At 34.2% G+C, this 21,987-nt stretch overlaps 1 protein-coding gene across 2 annotated transcripts in view; it reads right to left on the minus strand.

The window, feature by feature from the left end:
- Positions 1-21,987, minus strand: part of LUZP2 (leucine zipper protein 2) — a 416,204-nt gene that overhangs the window by 48,263 nt on the left and 345,954 nt on the right. For both annotated transcript variants that reach the window (XM_081062579.1, XM_081062578.1), the window contains one exon: positions 10,312-10,386. In XM_081062579.1, the coding sequence (XP_080918705.1) occupies positions 10,312-10,386 (75 nt within the window). The remainder of the gene's footprint in view (positions 1-10,311; positions 10,387-21,987) is intronic.

Raw genomic sequence — 21,987 nt, forward strand, 5'->3', positions numbered from 1 at the left:
TTAAATGCTGACAACTTAATAATAATAATAATAATAATAATAATAATAATAATAATAATAATATAGCTAAATACAAATGACAGAGAGATCCTCAGGTGCTAAAATGAAGAGGGACATACAACACTTTGGAAATCTCATAATACTCGGGAGTAAATTGGGGAATGGCTATAGGCCCTGATATGAAAATGTCACATAACATCAATTTTGAGATGTGAGGTGTGGCCTTTGGTTCAAGAGACATGAAGAGAAAGATTAGTTATAAGGGCTAAGATCCCTGGACAAGCTGGCATACATGGAGTTTACCCCTTCAGTGTATCCATAGATCAATGAAGCAGTAAAGTCTGTTTTCTCTGCCCGTCAAAGTTGTATGCTCCCAATAAAACTACTGCCTTTTATATACTATGCCCGAATGCACCTTCATATAACACCCCCCCCATTTCTTGTCTCCTGTAAAGCCCTTGTTGTCATAGTGACTATGATTTAGAGCCTTCCCAATGCCTACATCTGAGCTTTCTACTCATATGTGGTATATCATATTTATTGTTAAGTCACGGTGTCTATTGCTGGAAATAACAGTTTAAAAAATCTCTCTCTTTGGTCATGTCAAAAGATAAAAAAACAAACAAACAAACACAAAACAGCAATAAGAGCAGCAACTTGCAATATATAAGACATAGGACAGCATGTATTTCCTTCTCGTTAATTTTGCCCTGTCAAGTCTCTAAGACAAAGTAAGAATCTGGTAAGGACTAGGATGAAGGAGCATTAAGTGGACAGGAGGCGGCTAAACTGAATGATGACTTCTTACTCAAAATGGTCTCTTTTATTTGCTTGCCTTAGTCTCAAGATTCTTCTCCTTCCCCCACATTATCACTTTCTATGACTGATCCTGTTGTTCTTTCACATAATTTATCACTAACTTTTAATTTATATGTCTATACACACACATATAAGTTGTCTATTTTGTTCATGACTGTATATCGGATTTAGCATAAGCCTGACACATTAGAGGGAACTCAACAGAAAAATTGTTGAATAAATGACTGAAAAATTTAGGTGCAAACATTGTTTCGGTATGTCAGGGGGGAATAATTCAACGAGTTATATATCAATAAAAAAAAATGAAGTTAAAAGTTCAGATTTCTCTTCCTGTTGGCTCCTTGTTACAATCTTGGCTGACACTTCCCTTCTCTCACTATAGAATAGAAGATCATGGCATTGGGTTCTGTGTCAGGAGTGAGATATTCCAAGTGGCCCTGTGTTTTTTGTTTTGCATATTATAGTGAGACAATGGAAATAGAGCTAATGGGAGTGGGTCAGGCAGGTCTTGGTGAGGATTTCCAGCTAATGTGGCTTTGAAATGTAGGCTTTCAATGGTCAGATCATGGAGGAAGTAATGGTGGTTATTGTTTTCACTGTATTCATATCTTGTTTCCTCCTAACACACTATACATCAAAAAGTTGGCTCTGTAACAGGCTTAAGGTATATTTCCTCATAATAGACAGATTCCGGAATAGGGGCTGAAATTGGATATTGAAAACAAATAATGCACAGCATCACGTTAATAGTTTCAAACATTGATTTTCAATAACACCTGTTTAGTTAGGCAAGACAAATTTTCCAGTAAAACAATAAATGGGGCTGTGTATATATGTTATATTTTAATTGTCTGAACTTTGATATGATCATCTCATATGTTCCCACACTGTCAGGATCATATAACATAACAGAAACAATATCAGATAAACATTACCTCCAACCCCTCACCTTTCATAGCCATAGTAGTAAACTATCCTAGCTCTTGTTTTTCAACCTAGCCACAATCTCGTAGATTCTGATTTCATTCCATTTTTGAACCATAAGCCTGCAACTTTGGCCCCGATTCTTGGTTACGTTGTAGATTTTTTTTTTTTTTCTCTCAGACACAGTAGATGGAGGTGAGTAATCCTTCCCTAATCTGGTCAGCTTTCTACCAAAAAACAAACAAACAAACAACAAAACCCAGCTTCCTAGTTCATCTAGTCTAGAGCCTGTTACCGACACTACTCGTGTTTGGTTTGACCCAGTTGCCTAAGAGGGACGCAGATGATGATTTTATACCACAACATCGTTACATTTTCATTCAAGGCTAGCTGTAGTTTGAAACTGCAAGCTACTGTTTACTTTCAAATTCACTGGAACAAGATGTCACCCAATGAAATATGATGGAAAACATATCAAGAATACTTTGTCCTAGATCTTACAACTTACTAGCTCCTAAGGTCAGTCTTGTTCCTGCACCAAACCACTTTTTCCACTTTCTTTGCAGCATGGTAGTAAAATGCAAACCCCTTAATAAGGAACTGCTTGTCACAATGTCCTTTATTTATAACTCATCAAACATTCTAAGATAATTTGCATCTTGGAGCCTTCATACTTGCTGTTTCCTCTGCCTGCAGAATCCTTTTCCCATATAGCTATGTAGGAAACTTCTAATTAAAATTCATTTCTCAGCTCACATATGATCTTCTTACAAACAGTCCCTGATCACTCTTTCAAAGAATACTCCTTCCTTAAAGTCTCTGTTACTTTTGTTAAATTATGTCCCATGAAGCTCTTGCTAACATTGAAAATTATCTTACTGTTTATATGTTTATTGTTTATCTACTTCTATTATAATGCAGTTTCTTTGAGGGCCAATACCTTTTTTGCAGCATCACCAGTTTCTAACTTAACAAATATTTGTTACATGAATAAATTAAGAAAACCCTCCAGAGGATATAAGTGGGTACGATTTTACCTTTTGTTCCTTATCCTGTATTATATAAGAAAAGTATTCTTTTAGACATTAAAATACTAGTGTTTGTGCTGTATAATATGGAACTCTTATAAAATTATATATATATACATACATATACATGTATATATATAAATTTTATATATATATATATATATATACATATATATATAATCTTAAGATAATGGGAGATTTAAAAGGCAATTTTTTGCATTCTTGTGAGTACTTTTCTCAGAAAAATGAATTTTTTTCTAAGAACAACAAGATATACCTTGCAAAGACAATGGTGCTCCTAATTTGTGATCTGACAAATAAAAGTTCACAAGGTATAATTCATGTCTATCTTGACTCATTTACATGAAGACGTGAAGTCCTCAGAGAGATGAAGGTACAATGTCAGCTGCTGGCTTGGGAAAGACCATGAGGGACTAGTAATCCAAAGCTATCCCTGTAACATTATTTCTGTCATGAAATCACCTCTATGAATTCTAAAAGTTCATTCAATATTTTCGGCTTGATGCTCTAGGTGATCTCTAGGTCTCTTATATGTAGGATGAATAGCATGTCATTATCTTCATTTATCTATTCAATCAATAACTATTTATTATGTTCCTGCTATGTGCCAGACACAATGGGACAAAAAGAGTTCTCGTTCTTTGACTATCTAGTCCCAGGAGTCTATGTAGGTTTCCTATCTTATGTCATCTGTAATATGGATGTAATTATGCAGGATTTCCTGGGTAAAATTTTGTGAGGATCAAATGCAATAAAAACTTTTTTTAATATAAAAGTTTGAGAGATAAGTTTCCATATCATAAAGTTGTTTTCCCATTCCAATAGCTGAAGATAACTGTAATTCATAAGATATTGCCAAATAAATAGTTGATTTTTTGAAAAACCAAAGTTGATTCTTAGATTTTGAGGTTATTATTATTTATACTGGGAGAGTAAACTAAGACTTCTTTCATTAAATATATTATGAGAACAAAGTTGGAATGTGAAGGTGTTGTTTCCATAATATTTATGAGGTATTGAAAATTATTTGAAGCCCAGATGTAACATTCTTAGGAGCAAAACAACTGAAGAGCGTGAAGAAAAAACACGTCTCATATAGAGATATAAAGATAATAAAGAGAGGAGAAGAGCAATTTCATTAAACTGAATTTTTTATCCATTTTGAGGTGAACTAGTATTTCTACTCGACTTTATGACTGGTTTAGGAGCCTCATACATATCTTACATGAAATTTATGGAAATTAACCTCCAGTAATAGGAAATGCTTTCATAGTTCACTGTAGCAAAAGGAGTGGCAAGATGCTGAAGGTTAAACAGAGAAATTGTTATCACAGAGAAGCTGTTTTTGTGATGTCATTCACTAATAATAATTATTATGCATTCTGAGTGTTTTTCAGGTGCCAAGTATTCTTCCCAGTATGTTATTTTATTGAGGCATATAATTTTCTCATCACCCTTGCAATGTAAGTTTTATTATTATTTCATGTTACAGTGAAGCATAAAGAGTTTGAGAAATTCAAACATGGTCATTCGTAGAAAACATTATGATATGAACACAGATAGACTGACACTGGAAACCCTGTATTTAAACACTGCAACCTATAGCTTCTCATCCTGAATCCAGACGGTGGGATGGTGTAGGCTAGGCATACTGTGATGGTGGTAGGGGTGAGGGATAGAAACGGGGAGGAGAAAAGCATAGAAAGGGTAAGACAAAGAAGGAAAAAAACTGTACGTTAATCCCAAGCTCGTGACTCAGGCAAAATTGTAATTTTCCCATGAAGTCTTATGTGACTATAGCAGTTCATATAATCCACATGTACTTAATATATACATACAGGTCTGACAAGTAAGCTCACAAACTTGTTGCAACGATGTTGATAACCTTTTTTGATATCAGAGGGATTATTCATTATGAATTTATACCAACTGGACAAACAGTTAAGCAAGTTTACTATTTGGAAATGCTGAAAAGGCTGTGTTGAAAAGTTAGACGAAAATGAGCTGAAATTATCGCCAATTTGCATCACGACAATGCACCAGCACACATGGTACTTTCTGTGAGGGAGTTTTTACAAATAACTGATTTTACAAAACATTGAAGGAGTAAACAAATAACTGTATTGGAACACCCTCCCTATTCACCTGATCTGGCCCTCAATGATTTCTTTCTTTACCCAAAGATAAAGGAAATATTGAAAGGAAGACATTTTGATAACATTCAGGACATCAAGAGTAAGATGACGACAGCTGTGATGGCCATTCCAGAAAGAAAGAGTTCCAAAATTGCTTTGAAGTGTGGACTAGGCACTGGCGCGGGTGCATAACTTCCCAAGTGGAGTACTTCAAAGGTGACCATAGTGATATTCAACAATGAGGTATGTAGCACTTTTTCTAGGATAAGTTCACAAACTGAATTGTCAGACATCATATTCATTCTCTGATTTTATGACCGCATGCCTCTGCATACAATTATTTTCGAATTGTAGGTGCCCAACAAAATTGTGAGAGATATGAAAATGAGAATGATGTACCGTAAGTGTTTTCTGTTTCCCATAGCACCTAGCACATGGTGATGACACAAAAGGCATCTCAGATCTATTTAGCCATTGACTAAATGAACTACATGAAGTCTAACCAGGAAAAATATTTAATGTAAGAAAAAAAACATTCTGAAGAGTTGGTTAAAACTCAGAGGAGGCTGAGCTGCCTCAGGATCATGGAATTCAACAACTTTCTGGTACTTAAGGCATACTGCAGAGATTGTGGCTGACAAGCCAAAGAAATATATGTTTTTTAAAGATGGTCTAGTTGAAGTTTAGGATTATACCTACCTCTGATTTTCTGATTCCACTGATACTATAAAGAGTCATTTCTCTTTTCAAAAAATTAATATTATGTTGCATGAGTTCAATATGGTCAGAGATTAGCAAAAATTGGTATAAAGTTGTTTTTTATAAATTAAAAAAAAAAATCTCAAAAAGCTAGGCTCTTGGTAAGATGAATTGTGTTTGACCTAGTCTACAAAATAGCAGATAGTCTTCCCTAAAATTATTAAATATTATCTTAATTACTAGGATAAATTAATATAAAATATGACAATCACACAGCAGTGACGTGAAAATATCTAGTTACTGATTCAAAAGCTACATTTGTCACAAAGATCTAAACCTTAAGAAAAAAAATCATTAGAATTCACCAAATTTCCTTACTAATTCTACTGCAACACTTTCTAGATATCCTGTTAGATTGTCCTATTAGTTCTGAAGAGGTTTTGGTCATAAATAAGTGAGGAAAATGCCTATGTGAAACCCAGTCCCTGAAAAGTAGAATTTTATCCTGGTTCTTTACAACTACTGCATAGTAAGGAGATACCACAAGAGCTTTAGAATGAATCAGCCTTAAATGCTCCATCTCCTCTATTGTGTATCAAAACACCTATGGTTTAAATTGGTGGTTAAGAGGCAACTTCTGATCTTTACAAAATTGCTAATCGTATATAGTATATGTATTATTGCAAAAAAAGTTTACGGATGTGATTATCTTACTTGCTTATTTTCCTAAATAAAATTGTTGCTAAGCTGTAATCACAAAAATGGAAAGCTCTTGATAGCAGACAGAATACTAACTTGATTTTTAAAAATAACTTATTTTGGAAAATATAGGGATATATGGAGAACAACATAACAAACATAACAAATATTAGATAACTATCAATCTAAATTAAATGTTAAAATCATCATTTTGATTATATTATATATATGTACAGTTGTTATATATAATATAATGTTTGTATAATTTTATAAAATATATTATATATAAAATACATGGGTACGCATATTTATAATATACACATACACATGCATTACATATACCTAATGGATATGTATACATTGAGTATACTGTATGATATATACATAATGCATATAATATACGTATACATATCATATGTGTGTATGAATAAAAGACTATCTGTGTTTATATAATTATTAGAAGATGAAATATTTGGGTATCAGTAGAAGTATTTGTAAGCATGCTTAGTGATGTTTCACTCCGTCTTTCCCCAAAGGCAATTGTGTCCAAGAATTTGATGTGTCTTTCTATTTTATCTTTTCATCTGATATGTAGTTGAAACAAAATTTGTTTTGTGTATATGAACAATTGTGAAATATCACACATACAATTCTCAATTCTTTCATCCAACAGTATATATGTTATAGATGTATCAGCATTGATACAAGTATCTTTATATTTATTCATTATTATTAAAATTTGATTACTATTTGAAAATAGTAACTAGAGCATAGAAAATATATGGAATATGTGTATTAATTCTATCAGTAAGCATTTACATTATTTCCACGTATTATTAATATAAACATTCCTGTATTTAATGTCCCTATGCTTGTTTACAAGTATATCAAGCAGTGCCAAAAAATGTACACACTGTAGGAGATGTTATCTATGTTTTACTTTTTGAAGTTTCATTGAATTACTGTAGCATATCTAGGATGACGTTTGCTCAAAAGATGGCATTAATCAAATAAATGCTAATGTTATTCATTGTATTGAAGTTTTAATACAGTTTTTTCCTTTCTTAAAATGTATACGCATTTTTTGGCACCCTCCGTATATGGATAAGTGCAAATTCTAAGATACACATATTTAATAATTGATTTTAATAATTACACAACTATCACAAGTGATTCAGAATTTGGTATCATCAGACTTAATTTTTACCAATCTGGTGGTGTTGCTATGATATCTCATTGTTTTTATCCACATTAACATTTTTTTCTGGTGATGGTAAGTATCTTTCATTTTGTTAACAAATCATATTGAAATATAGAAGATAATTAAAAAGCGCATTGGTCTTAAATGTACTTTAAAAAAATGTACTCTTATATACATTTTAAAGGAATATTATTCTATGCACACTGATTTAGGATTTTGATACCATTCTCTTGGACTGATCCATATGAAACTCCCTTCTTATTACTAAAAGTTCTGAACTTCAAGTATACTTTGAATAACACTAGTATTGATATACAAGCTTTAAATTACTTTTTGCATAGGTTGTCTTTTTTTCCCTACTATTTTATATACAGACCTCCTGTTTATATTTAAACATATCCTTTGTATAAATCATAGATTTCTGTTTAATGTAGTGTTACAATTTTAGCCTTACACTTGGAACATTTTCACCATTTAAAAAATATAATACTTAAGTTGATATCTACCACTTTATTATTCATTTTCTGTTTTAGTTTGTCTTTTTTTATATCCAACAATCAACAATTGGACTATAATATAATTATTATATCTTTGATTTAACTTCTTGTGGAATACTTACATCTTTGAATCTGTGGTTGATGTCTTTAAAGCTTTGGGAAATTTTTAGCCATTATCTCTACAAATATTGCTTCTGCTTATCACTTTTTCCAAGACAACAATTGAAAATATTTTGGAAATTTAGAAATTTTCTCAAATGTTTCTTATTCTCTTTGTGTTTACTTTTCATTTATTTTTGCATTCTATACATTGTTATAGGTGTTTTATATTAATCTTCCTTCATTTCACTAGTCTTCAGTTCTATGTTCAAAAACCAAATCTGCTGTTAAGCACATCAGTTAAATTTTTAATTGCATACATTATATTGTTCTATTTCTAGAATATCTGCTTAATATTTTGTGTAGGTTCCAAGTCTACTGAAAATGTTTATTCTTTGTATATAAATATATACACTGAGGGTGCCAAAAAATACATTTTAAGAAAAGAAAAAACTGTATTAAAATTGTAATAGAATGAATGACACTAGCATTTGTTTAATACCATTTTTTGAGCGAACATTAGTAGGTACATTGCTACAATAATTCAATTAAACTTCAAAAGTAATACATATATAATATCTCAAACTTTGTACATTTTTGACACCCCTGGAATATATACATATATATGCATATATATGCATGTATATGCATATATATATGCATACATATATATACACATATACATACATATATACACATACACATACACATATACATACATATGTACACATAAATATATATATATATATTTATTTATTTATTGTTTTTCTCACTCCAATATCTGAATCAGCTCCAGGTAATGTTTCTCTTGTTTTCTTTCTATATATTGATACATTGTATTCTCTCTCCACATGCCCTGAAATATTTTTATTACATGTCAGATATTGTCTATACATAAACCAGAAATCCTCCGGATGATATCTTCCACAAGAGAGTGTCTACCTTTCCACTGTTATACAGAACAATGGCAGATAACGCCAATCTAATCAAGAATTGATTTTAGTCAGGAGATAGGTTGAAGGTTTAGTAAAATGTATATTATTTCAGATTGGCCCTGTTGCTTAAGCCCGGATCTGCCATGCTTTTGATTGAGAGCAATGTGGGTGTTCTTCTTGTCAAGTCTAAAATACTATGATTCACTTCTGAGATTCAGAGCTTTCTGCATTAAAATGTGTTAGATATATGTTCTGGGTATTAAAAAAAATTACATTTGGTGGTCAATGAATGGGTATAGAGTGAACCAAGAAATATATTATTTTAAAATCACTCTATCCTTTTGTTTCAAATGAACTAAAGAAAAAAAAATGTTTATTTCCCACAATCTTGTAAAATTGATTTAAAATAAAAAAAAGAAGAAACATTAAAAAATTTTTATCATACTATTTATTGGGCAGCAGAAATGTAATTCTGAATTATATGACCAATTCCTTCCTCTATTTTATATTTGCCTTTCCACATGCGAATTCCCTATTTTCCATCCATGACTCACATGAAGGACATTGAAAGGCAAAGACAGGCATCAGAAAGGAGTCGTGGTTTATCCTGAGCACACACAATTGAAACACAATGAGAGATTAATAAAATCAAAGTGAAATAGATAAGGTAAAAAGAGATGATGAAAATCTTCTGTAAATAATGGCAATGGTAGCACGACTTTGTGAAATTTAAGTGTGACTTTTATGGCAAATGAATTATACCTCAATAAAGCTGTTGTAAAGATGGACTATCATCAGCCTCTGCATTATTTTGTTTTTTTGTGAAGACTTCATGGTTAAGAGAATTATGTTCTTCTTTTATGCCTCGATGACCTCAAGAACTCTGATTTAAATTTTCCAAAATGAAAAGTGTCAACGACTACTTCCATTTGCTTTATAACTCATTCATCCAGAGTTAATACATGTCATCTTCGTTGCTGCTTTAAAGCACGTTTATTTATGGAGTTATAGAATGAATATACCAGTAAGGTGAAAAATAAAGCCGTGAATTCACAGAGCTTGAGTCAATTTGCTGTTAGCAGCAAAAACAAGGAAAAAATTGGGTTCCAAAGAGAATATCAAGCACTTGTAAATTCTATAACCATCTTACATACACAGCATCTGGAATTGAATTAATAAATTTAGGAAAGCAATGAACATACCCTAGCTTCATCTGCTAACCAAAATTGTGCTAGTTCATGGATGTAAACTTACCCGGTCAAGAGCTGCTTTTTCCAGCGCATTTCTGGCCACAGATAATTTTTGTTCCAGATCAGTAAGCTGTTGGGCCTGTAAAATGAAAGAAAGGTAAATCTTTCCAAGAAATGCTATACTCTCCCCTCCACTTTAAGCATAGTTCATTCACTGTCCACGAATAATTAAAAAAGAAATTATCTTGGAAAATTCATTTAGAATTCAGGTTAAAAATACTGTATTATACGGCCATTTGCTTAAGTTGCAGAAAATAGTATGTTCTAGATGGTTATACACTTAAAATGCACTGGTCCGAAATGTCCAGTTGCAAATTTCCAGCTCAAGTCCCTGAAAATAACATGTGATATAAATCCACCAGTATGTTTCTAGTCATTATGGACTGTATTATGTTCCCCTAAAATTCACATGTTGAAGCTCTAACCCTCCCTCATGTGATTATATTTGGAGATAGGACTTTTAGAGAGGTAATTAAGATTAAATGAGGTAAAAAAATGGGGCCATAATGCTACAGAACTGATGTCCTTGTAAGAAGCAAAAGAGACACCAGGTCTCAATCTCTCTCTCTCTCTCTCTCTCTCTCTCTCTCTCTCTCTCTCTCTGTCTGTCTCTCTCCATGTTCACACAGAGTAAAGGCCATGTGAGCACAAAGTGAGAAGGCACCGTGTGTAAGTTAGGAAGAGCTCTCATTAGAAACCAAATCTGCCAGCACCTTAATCTCAGATTTCTAGACCCCAGAACTGTGAGAAATTCCATTTCTGTTGTTTAAGCCACCCATTCTGTGGTATTTTGTCATGGTCTCCTGAACACGCTAATACAATAGTATCCACTCTTTTTATTATTAAGATTTAATCCAATACACCTCTTTATTCCACCTTATCTCTGTACCTTTGCAAATGCCATAACTGTGCTATTCAAAGAAAAGAGCAATGGACTTAGATTTGGAAGATGTGTGTTCAAAACCTGCCTCCACCAATTTCTAGCCATATACTGACAGGAAGTTGCCCAGTGGACTCACAGAAGACTTGCAGAAGAGCCTCAGAACTTCACAGCACTAAACCTCTCTATACTGCTGGCCTTTGCTTGGCCAGTGAAAAGAATCTGAAGCTGGAAGGAACAGAGGATCTTTCTGATGTTCTTGTGAGGCAAGGCGACTGAGTTTGCCGGGGAGAAATCAGCAGCAGGGGACTTGACATTTATTCAATGGCCAGGACATCACCACGCTGGGTGCTATGATGCCGTGGGCTTGTCGAAAGGCTGTAGCTAACAACCAAAGTGCTCATCTGTCAGTTGCTCATCCCTCCTCTCCCTCACAGTCTGAGGACCAGCACCCTGAAGCTTGGTCCTTGATTAAAGTTTTCTGCCCTATTGTGACCACCTAAAAGGGAGGAGAGGTTGAAGATCCTGTTCTTGATTATGAAAACCTATATACATTCTTTGTATCCATGGCTAGTTTGATCTGTGCCATTCTCTACAATTTACTCTTATAGAAAATAATTTTCTAGTAGGCACTTGTCCAAAATAGCTACCTAATCCATGTATATAAAATACATTGTATGTTCACATTTATATATATATAAATATACAGAGGGTGACAAAAATGTATACACATTTTGAGAATGGGAAAAAGTGTATTAAAATTACGCTGATGGTAACCACTTTGAACACCTCTTGTAATTGCAGAAGTCAAACTCAACTTGTATTCATCTTGTGTTATCTGTATATGAATATATTGAATATTATAATTTTAATACAGTTTTTTCCTTTCTTAAAATGTCTATACATTTTTGGCACCCTCTGTATACATAATGCTTAAAAATAAAATCATTCTGAATTAAAATGAAAAGAGAGAGAAGGAGCTGATAAAGAGAGTTTCCAGTAAGAGAACACCTACAATTGGGTGAACCCTCACAAGCTCTGAGCCCCAGCTGTGGTGCTCAACCCATATCTGGCTTGGCTTTCTTGGTGTCTGTCTTTCCTACCTTTCCTCCTCTGGACCCCACATCGTGATGACTTCAGGACCACAGATCTCAGCATCAGATTCCCAGCACCAGGCTCAGGGCACCCTGCCTATACCATGTCTCTGCTGCCTTCGGCGTAGCTACTCAATAACTGAGTACCGGGGACTCACACTGTGACAGTCCTTGGACAACACAGACCCAGCCTAAGCCAGCTTCTGTCCATGGGAGTGAGCCCAACAGAAGAAAAGAGAAGACTGGCCCTTACATCTGTCTCAGCTCTTTGGCCTAGAACAGGATTTGGGGATGACAGGGAGATCCCGGGGATGGGCCACATGGGGCAGTGGTTATGGGAAAGTTTCTCCTATCCATACCAGCCTTAGTGTTACTTGACATTCCTGGTCACCAACTGGAAGAAACCTCCATGCTTCCTAACAATCCCTCAAGTCTCAGGACCCCTTCATCCCCAACCCCTTTTAGGTTGTCATGCTATTTTCTTTTTCAGGGTCCTCTTTAGTGGGCAGCCACTTTTCCCAAGATGCTGTCATCAGTTATCTGCAGTCCAGATGGGGTCTGCATAGGTACAGGTCATTCTGCCTCCATCCTTCTCCCTCCTTGTGTGGTTTTCAGCCCAAATCCTGTCATCCACATTAGGAGAATCCTACTAAAGAATGACTTCAGGGTGTGGGGTAATATAGCAGTCCAGGGAGCTTGTATCAGGGGAGGTAGACTGAATTCCACCAGAAATAGCAAACAGGCCTTTGAAACCTATATTGTCATTAGTTCCCAAGATTTCAAGTATTTACCTCTTTTAAGAATTCATTGAACTGGGTAAAACCTAACCAAGAGATCTTGGGAGACAGACAGTTATAAAAAAGAAGAAAGAAAAACAATTTTTGGAATTGCAGGTATTGGCCCATATTATACTGTGATCCTAGTTTTGAAACAATCAGTAACTAGATTAATTTATATGTAGTATTTATAAAATTACATAGAACAAGAGCAGTTTTATGGGTGTTCAAACATCAGAAGACCTATGAAAGTAGTAAAATTTATAGTAAAATTTATATGCCAAGTAGTAAAATTTATTTTAAGTTTATTTGTTTTCTCAATTTAACTCCTGTGAAATAAAGGATAGAGTTACTTAAGAGGGGCTAGTCATGATTCTAGAGTAACTTTCATTCACGTTCAATCACTGAAGAAATATCTATGAAGTGGTTAATTTTTTTTCAGACTAGGTAACATCATCTGTGTATATAGGTTGACAATACACATTAGGTAGCAATCCTGTGAAGTAAAAATCATAATATGAGATTCTCACTGGTAAACTAAAAGTAAGTGTGCTAAGTTGAAACAGAGAATGGGGAGAGGGTTCCTCAGAGTCACCTGAGAAGTCAGTGTCGTCTAATCAAAGGAACACCAAAAAATTAATTTAATTTTCATAGATATACATTTTCTCATGTTAAATAAACATTATAACATGTTTAGAGGCTAGAGTCTATTACATAATTCTTAATTTACTTTAAAAATTATGGAGCTACAAAGCTTTAAGTTTTTGGACCACAAAACATGGGGGCCTGGTTTATCTCCATCATCCAATCGATTGCTTTAGAACCTGTTCCTTGCTCTTTTTCTCAAGAATACACCTTAAATTGAGCTAGATTATGAAGGATGACATCAGTGCTGTATTGAATGCAAAAACTGTCCCCCCTCCCCAAGAAACATGAATGTATACTCAACAAGCAAACCAAACCTAATGTTAGAGAGTTATATTTTATCTGGAATTTCAATGAGTCATTTTACAAAATTTTGGCAAGTGACTAAATCTACAAGGTTCTAATTCATCATTCATACATTATGTATGTGAGTTCAATATTTCTGAAAACCTATTGACACACTTTACACTTTACTTTAATCTTTCCCTATCTTGTCCTCTCTAAGTATATCCATTTATTTCCATTGTAATTTTTCTGGTAACTTTCCCTAAGGTTTATAGAACATAGACATATTTATTCCTTAACTCTACTTAAAGGGACTTGAAATAATTTTAACACTAAAAATATTAAAATATTTAACATCAATAAAACATACGAGATCTACTGAAAACATATATGTGTTGTGAATGGGTTGTGAAGGTAGATGAAGGCTAGCAACAGCAGAAGGAGGCCCTGATAATGGGGCCATACAGTTCTTCCATTTGTCGTTGCTGAACTGTAAATTTGTTCTAAGACTTCTGGCAGTCAGGAATAAAAAGAAACGTTGTTGGCTCCAAAATTCTCATTATCAAAGATAATAAACATAGCAGAGACACAGACAGTATAGGGATTTTTCCAAGCATAGTTTCTAATATAAAAGTATAACAAATTTTATAATTCAACTCAGAAAACCATTTTTTAGGAGCCAAGAAAATACAGTCCAAAAATCATGGTTCATCCCAAACCAAGTATAACATGTAAGATACATTGATGTGCGTTTTCCCACCAACACACAGAAAGCAGAGTGAGCAAGTTACAAGGTTGACTTTCCTCCTAGGGAAGGAAAAGTAATTCTACTCTTCCGCACCTGCTCTAGAAGATCGATTTAAATAGAAGTGAGTGATAAACAGCTTGGACACCAAGATATACGATACTAGAACATTATTTTTTGTCACCATTAAGTCTTAACAATCAGTAGTGCCTTACATATAATGAGTAAATGACATGAAAAAAAAAATGAAATACCTGACTATATTGTCTAAATTGAGAAGATATAAGGACCAGAATAGCACTTTCAATGCAGACTAAATTCTCAACTATTTCATCATCTTCTTTTTTTTTTAATTAAAATTTATTGGGGTGACAATGATTAGTAAAATTACATAGGTTTAAAGTGTACAATTCTGTAATACATCATCTATATATCACAATTAGCCCTCCTTGTTAGTATAGTGGTGAGTATCCCTGCCTGTCGACTATGTCATCTTCTGATAAAATATAGGAAAAAGAAGCACCGCAGACTATTAGCATAATGTTGTCTAGACAGACTCTTCTTTGGTAAAGCCTTCTGCTTGGAAAGACTAAACTGGAAATTGTCACATCCAGGGCCAAATTAGGAAACTATGTATATGTATATAAACTCTAAATAGGAAATGTAGAACAGAGTCTCTTCTTAATACTTTGGCTACTGCAGACTTATAATAAATAAACTGAAAAGACTACTGTGACTCATTTCCTGAGGTCATAGGTCAGTGAAGAACTACAATGGCTGAGTCTTTTGGGTACTGAAAGTAATAGACGATATGATGATAAGCTTTCAGGTGGAATCGACATAAGAAGGTCAGCTTGTTAGAAGCGTCCTAACCATAGCTTTACTACTTTGTTATTAATTGTATGGCTCTTGCTCTACATTTTAGAACCAATAAGAACATGCAGACGTGTTCCAGCCAATGATGAAGAAATATGGATAGTGAGTATAAAAGATGTTCCATTGGAGTGTGGGAAAAAAACGTTAGAAATTCTGCATTTTAATTTTAGACTTCAACATTGAAAAATAAGTGGTATTATAAAATATTGTCTATTCTACATGTTTATTTAAAAATATCCCATGGTTTTTCTAATATACAATATTTTAAACATATTTATATTTTTTTCTAAATCTCATCATTGCTTTCCTTTCATTCTGCTTGTGTTTATAATGTACTTAATATGGCAGTAAAATAGTAATATGATAATAATGATAACCTGAACTTTTATACATATATTCCTCACAACAACTGTATCTGGTACCTATTACTGTTTTCATCCTTTTTAAAAGACAGAACTGAGACACAGATTTATTAAATATCGTACTCAAGTTGACAGCTGGGAAATAACAGATCTAGAATTCAAACCAGGCAGTTTGGATCCATAGCTGGTACTCCCAAGCACTAAAGATATGAGTGTATATAATTTATAACTAATAAATATACATATATTAATTGACATGTGCTCAAAATTTATTGGTAAGATTAATGATTAAAAAATATTTGGAGACCACTCAGAAAACTGAAGTAGGTTTCTGTTTTTAGTACTACTCATCCAGTGAGTATAATAATCTCATGAAAGAGATGTTCTCAAGTACTCAGTAGGGAGTACTTGGTAGTTAGTGAAAGGATGATAGGATTAAATATTTTATGTAAATCCAATGTGTCTATTAGTATATATAAAGAACATATGCCCTGCTCAGTAGCATTAACCCAAAAACTGTGCATAATACTCTAGAGACATAACAGAGACCATCATACCACCACTATCATCTCTACAGTCCATTTTACCATAGAAGTAAGAGGCAGAAAGTCAATGACGCCTACCTGCTTCTACTTTCATAAAAGTATAAAGTTGTAGTACCATGATTATCTTTGGCCATCAGATGATCTGATGCAATACCTACTCGTTTCAACATTATCAACTTGGGAGTAATACTGAAAGACTTGGAACTGAACAACTAACATATAGAGAGGAACCAAAGTTTGGTCTCAAATTATGTAGAAACAGTTTAGCATAACATCTTGTTATAAGTGGTATTAAAAGTAAATTTTAATATATCAAAGTTATAAAGTTCAATAAGCCTTTCCACTGGGAAATAAGAGCAGACAGATATGATTTTCCTCAAATTTAAATTTTTATGAGTATTCTATTGCCATCATGTGTATGTGTATATGCATGTAACACTTATGAAAAATCTACTTTGGATAACTTCTCATTATGCACTTGGTATTTCACTACTTTTCTCCTCTCAAAAACACACAGACTTTGGAGGAAACTGCCTTATACCCTTCTCAGCCATACATTTTAGGAGAGATTATCTCAACAATCACTCCCAGATTGGGGGATGTAATTTCTTAAAGCAATTACTCTATCTCAACTCTCTAATCAAATGATTGTGATTGGGTTTAGGCATGTAATTAACATCAGGCCAGAGACAAGGAGATATTTACTGTGGCTTCTAGAATGAAAGCTATCTTTTTCATCTGAGTGAATAAAAAGTATATATTTTTCTTTCTCTTTGTAGTGTAGTATGAGGATGTTTAAGTCTAAGCTCTGATAGGCATTCTTTCTAGAATAAAAGGGAACAATATGAGTTTAAAACTATATGTCTCCCGCAAGGGATGGTGGGTTGCACCCCCTGCAACTAACAATAGGCAACTAGACCTGGAGCTGAACTGTACCCTCCACAACTAAGACTGAAAGGACAACAACTTGACTTGGAAAATGTCCTGGAAGTACACACTCTTCCCCAATAAAGTCATGTTCCCCTCCCCCAATAAAATCTTAAAAACAAAAACAAAAATCAAACAAACAAAAACTATATTAGAAGAAAGTAGAGCATAGAAAATAACTACATGTACAACATGATCTGGCTACTTTTAAAATTTTTCAATCAAACCACACCTGAAATCAAATGAACCTTGCATTTTCAGCTAATGTGAGTAAATACATTTCATTATTTGATTAATTCAATTTTTGTGATATATTTATATTTCCTGTTATTTAGAAATGAAAGATTTAAAACTTCTGTTTACGGACATGACATAGTAATTGACATAGGACTAGTCCTCTTTCAATAAACAACTATGAACTAATTATTCCAGGCTGTGAAACTTGAAAATTGGAAAATCCACTACATGAGATCCAGGACTCCATCAGCTTTCTGCCTGAGGGCAGTTTCCTGACTAAGGTGCAAAGGGCTGTGCCCCAAGCATTTCACTGTAGTTGCACTGAGCTGTGGAGGCAGAGATGTGAGTTTGGGTCAGATTAAAGGCTGGATGATACGGAGCAGGGCAGCAGAGAACCGTGAGGTGAGCAGGGGCGGGGCTTCCAAAAGTCAGTCTGGGGGCAAGAGCTTGTCAGTCCTTGGCAGAGTTGTATTGCACATACACAGGACAATATATTATATAAGGTTATCACAAAGTAACTGTTATATGGCTGAACTGAACAGAAACACTAGATGTTGAGCATTGTAGAATAACGCTGGCATTCTACAGACATTCATAAACCTTATTAACACCACAGGCATTTTTAGAGTAATTCACTAGAGGAATGGTTGGCAAACTACAGTCCAAAGCCCAAATCTGGCCAATTTGCTCATTTTTGTAAATAAAATTTTATTGGACCACAGCTACCTGTATTTATTTATGTATTGTCTAGTTGCTTTTGCATAACCATGTGAATAGCTGCCATAGGGACCATATGGTTTGCAAAGACTAAGATTTTAATTTACTATGGGATCATTTACTAGTATAAAGTCTATTTTAGGCCTTTCTTTAAAAAGCTAAATCAAAACCTAGACAAGATTCCGGCAGCTGGAGATGAGGAAATATTTTTCTGAGGTTTAGCTCTGTCAAGTTAGAGGAGCTAGGTTTTATCATGGACTGCTTATATATCTGAACTAACAAATTACACATCCAACTCTACATCAAGGTGAATGCCAGTATTTTAACTGCATTATGGGACAACAATTAACAATCTAAACTAGAATATAAAACCTAGAATCTCTTTAATGCATAAATGGTGATGGCCAGCACAAAATAAAATCTTAGCAGATTTTCAAAAAATATGACTCAAAGTTAAACAAAAATGAAGACAATGATAGTCAATACATAGATGGCCCATGTGTTAAATAAAACAGGAAAGAAAACAGGCAAAAACAAACAAACAAACAAAAAACAGGGGAGCACATTGTCAGCTATTAAAAATGTGATCAAGAAATTAAAAATAATATGTTCTTAATTAGTGAAGAGATAGATAATCTTAGCAAAAATTGTATTATAAAAAAAGAATCAAATGGCAATTTTAGAAAGGAAAATTTCACTGGATGAGCTTAAAAAATAAAGAAGAGAGAAGAAAGTGTCACTGAATATGAAGTGACACCAAAATAAATCTCAGTGAGCTGAAATCAAGGTGTTCATAAGCCTGATTTCTTCCGAAAGCTCTAGGAAAAAAAATCTGTTTCTTGCCATTTCCCAGCTTCTAAAGACTAGCTACATTCCTTGGCTTGTGGCTACACCACTCCAACCTCTATTTTCATTGACACATTGCCTTCTCTGACTGATTCTCCTCCTCCTTCTCATAAAGACTGTTGTGATTACATTGGCACAACTCTGATAATCCAGGATACTCTTCCCCATGTCAAGATCCTTAATGTATATACTTCTGCAAATTCTCTTTTGCCATATACAATAATATTCACACGTTCTGGGGATTCAGAGGTAGATACTGTTAGGATATCATTATTGTGTATGTGACACACATCATCTCTGCCCCAATCTCAAATGCAGTTTTCTGCCCATGTCCATTCAGTCATGAATTTGACGTTATTTTTCTCTCCATTGTTTTTGTCTGACTACTAAAGTAGGACCTCATTTCCACTCTTTACTAGATTGCTACAACTGTCTCATGACGTTCACTGCCTTTAGTCTCTATTTTTCTCCCTTGTCTCCTTCCAGGAAGTCATTCTGCATACTCTATTACATTTGTTTTTCATGATCATTTCTTTTAGCCTGCTTTTCTTTGATAAAAAAACAAAAACAAAACAAAACAAAAACTTCAGTTATTCCTTATTACCATTATTAAAAAATGCAGATCCCTTCATATTCAGTTTGAAGCTCTGCACAATGTGTTCCTACACTGTCTTTAGAGGCTATCACTATTGTGTGACTACGCAATCTACCGCACCCAAGCTAGCTCTACAATACTATTGTCTTGTATCCCTGGTCATGGGATTATTGTTCTGTGTCCATTTTCTTCATTAAATTGCCCTGGATAAGCCAGCTAGGAGTTCTTCAGGGAAGCCTGTGTGAAGTTGTATCACAAGGGTATGCTGTTTACTTGGAATTTGCATATTGTCAGGTTAATTATTGCAGATTATAATTTATTCTATTTTTTATTATGTGTTTCATTATATATAATTTCTTTATTATATCTTTCTGTTCTCCCATTCAATCTTTCAATAGATATTTACTGCAAGGCTAATAAATTTCAGGCATTTTATAAATTTTATATTTCTCTAAACAGAGAACTTTCTATCCTTCTTTCATCTCTTCCTTCCCTTCCTTCACTCCTTGCTTCCTTCCTTTTTCTCACATCTTGATTTACCAAATATTATTTTCAACACTCTGATATGAAATCAGTTATGAATATAAAACAACATAAGGCAGCAACGTTATCTTTATGAAGCTCACAGTTAAAGTCTTAAACATTTCTGTACTTACCACTAAAACAATCATGTGTCTTTCACATAGTGAGACAACAAAATTATATTGATTTTTTATTTGAAATCTCACGAATTTCAGTGTTATGGGTGGACTTTTAAATGTTTTACTAGGCTGTCAGAAGAGAAGAGATATTTTGACCCAAGTGCATTATATGATATCTCGCTGCCCTTCTTTATAGTTCATGGAATGAGGCATGTTTTTCCACACGTCAGTCTTCAAAGGTATCTGTTTTTTCTGCCTCTATTCATGGAAAATTCCCTGCTACCTTGTTCCCCCTGGTCCTTTCCTACACACCCTTTAGATTCCAGTTGAAATGCTACCATGTTTTCCCAAAAATAAGATTGAGTTGGACCATCAGCTCTAATGTGTCTTTTGGAGCAAAAATTAATATAAGACCTGGTATTATATTGTATTGCATTGTATTGTATTATACTATACCCAGGGTTATATTATATTTATCATATTATATTATATTACATTACATTATATTATATTATATTATATTATATTATATTATATTATACCGGGTCTTATATTAATTTTTGCTCCAAAAGAAGCCTTAGAGAGCTGATGGTCTGGCTAGGTCTTATTTTCGGGGAAACACAGTAAATCTCATAGAGATCCATTTCTGAACTGCAAATATAATTTTAGCATTCTTGTTATAGTATCCTATGTAAAAATACTATGTATTTTTCTCTCTATTACTTTTATCAGCTGTGATATTCAAAACAGGAAATAACTGGTATGAAATGGGCATGAACCAATAAAATATGACTCAGCTCTGAAAGCTGGAGCAGGGTCCTTGGAGTTCCCTGCTTGACAGCTGTCAGGCCATCAAGCAATCCCTAAGCAGAAGCATTGTGGCAGCTCCTAAGCAGGCTTGCTGCACTCCTACAGCATCAGCCAGGAAAGAGACATGAGCCCAAATCAATTTGGACAATTTACTACTCACACTGAAAGCATAAGGAAGATCAGCATGGCATTGGCAAGCCACATCTGTGATATCACTAGATGACATCAAACCAGGGTTGCCGTGTGACAGACAACTCAAGTGGTAGGTCTTTCTGCCATTGTGGATCCAATTCTAACAACAGCAACACAGTTTTATAGCCTACAACCTTACCCTAAAGAGGGGAGAGGTGTGATATGGAAAGTGCTGTGCATCACTGGCATTATGAGGGCAGATAGGAAACTGCTTCATGGAGCCTCTCGTGAGATAGCGATGCAGATGAGAAACTGTCTTGTAACAGCTTCTAATAAGATCAACTATCTGTGTCTATTCCATCACAGGGAATGCCACCAAGATTTGGGTGAAACTGGAGGTTAGCTTTGCCTATGTGACCTACATAGAGATGTGCAAGGTGATCAGGATGCTATGGCAGAGCCATGATGCTTAATGACAGCTAGGGAGAGATGAAGGGTTACTGGAAAACGGCCAAGATGAAGAAGAAAACGGTTATTTACCAGTAGATACAGAATGTTTTAATATTT

Source organism: Rhinolophus hipposideros (assembly GCF_964194185.1).
Source record: "Rhinolophus hipposideros genome assembly, chromosome: 10".
NCBI lineage: Eukaryota > Metazoa > Chordata > Mammalia > Chiroptera > Rhinolophidae > Rhinolophus > Rhinolophus hipposideros.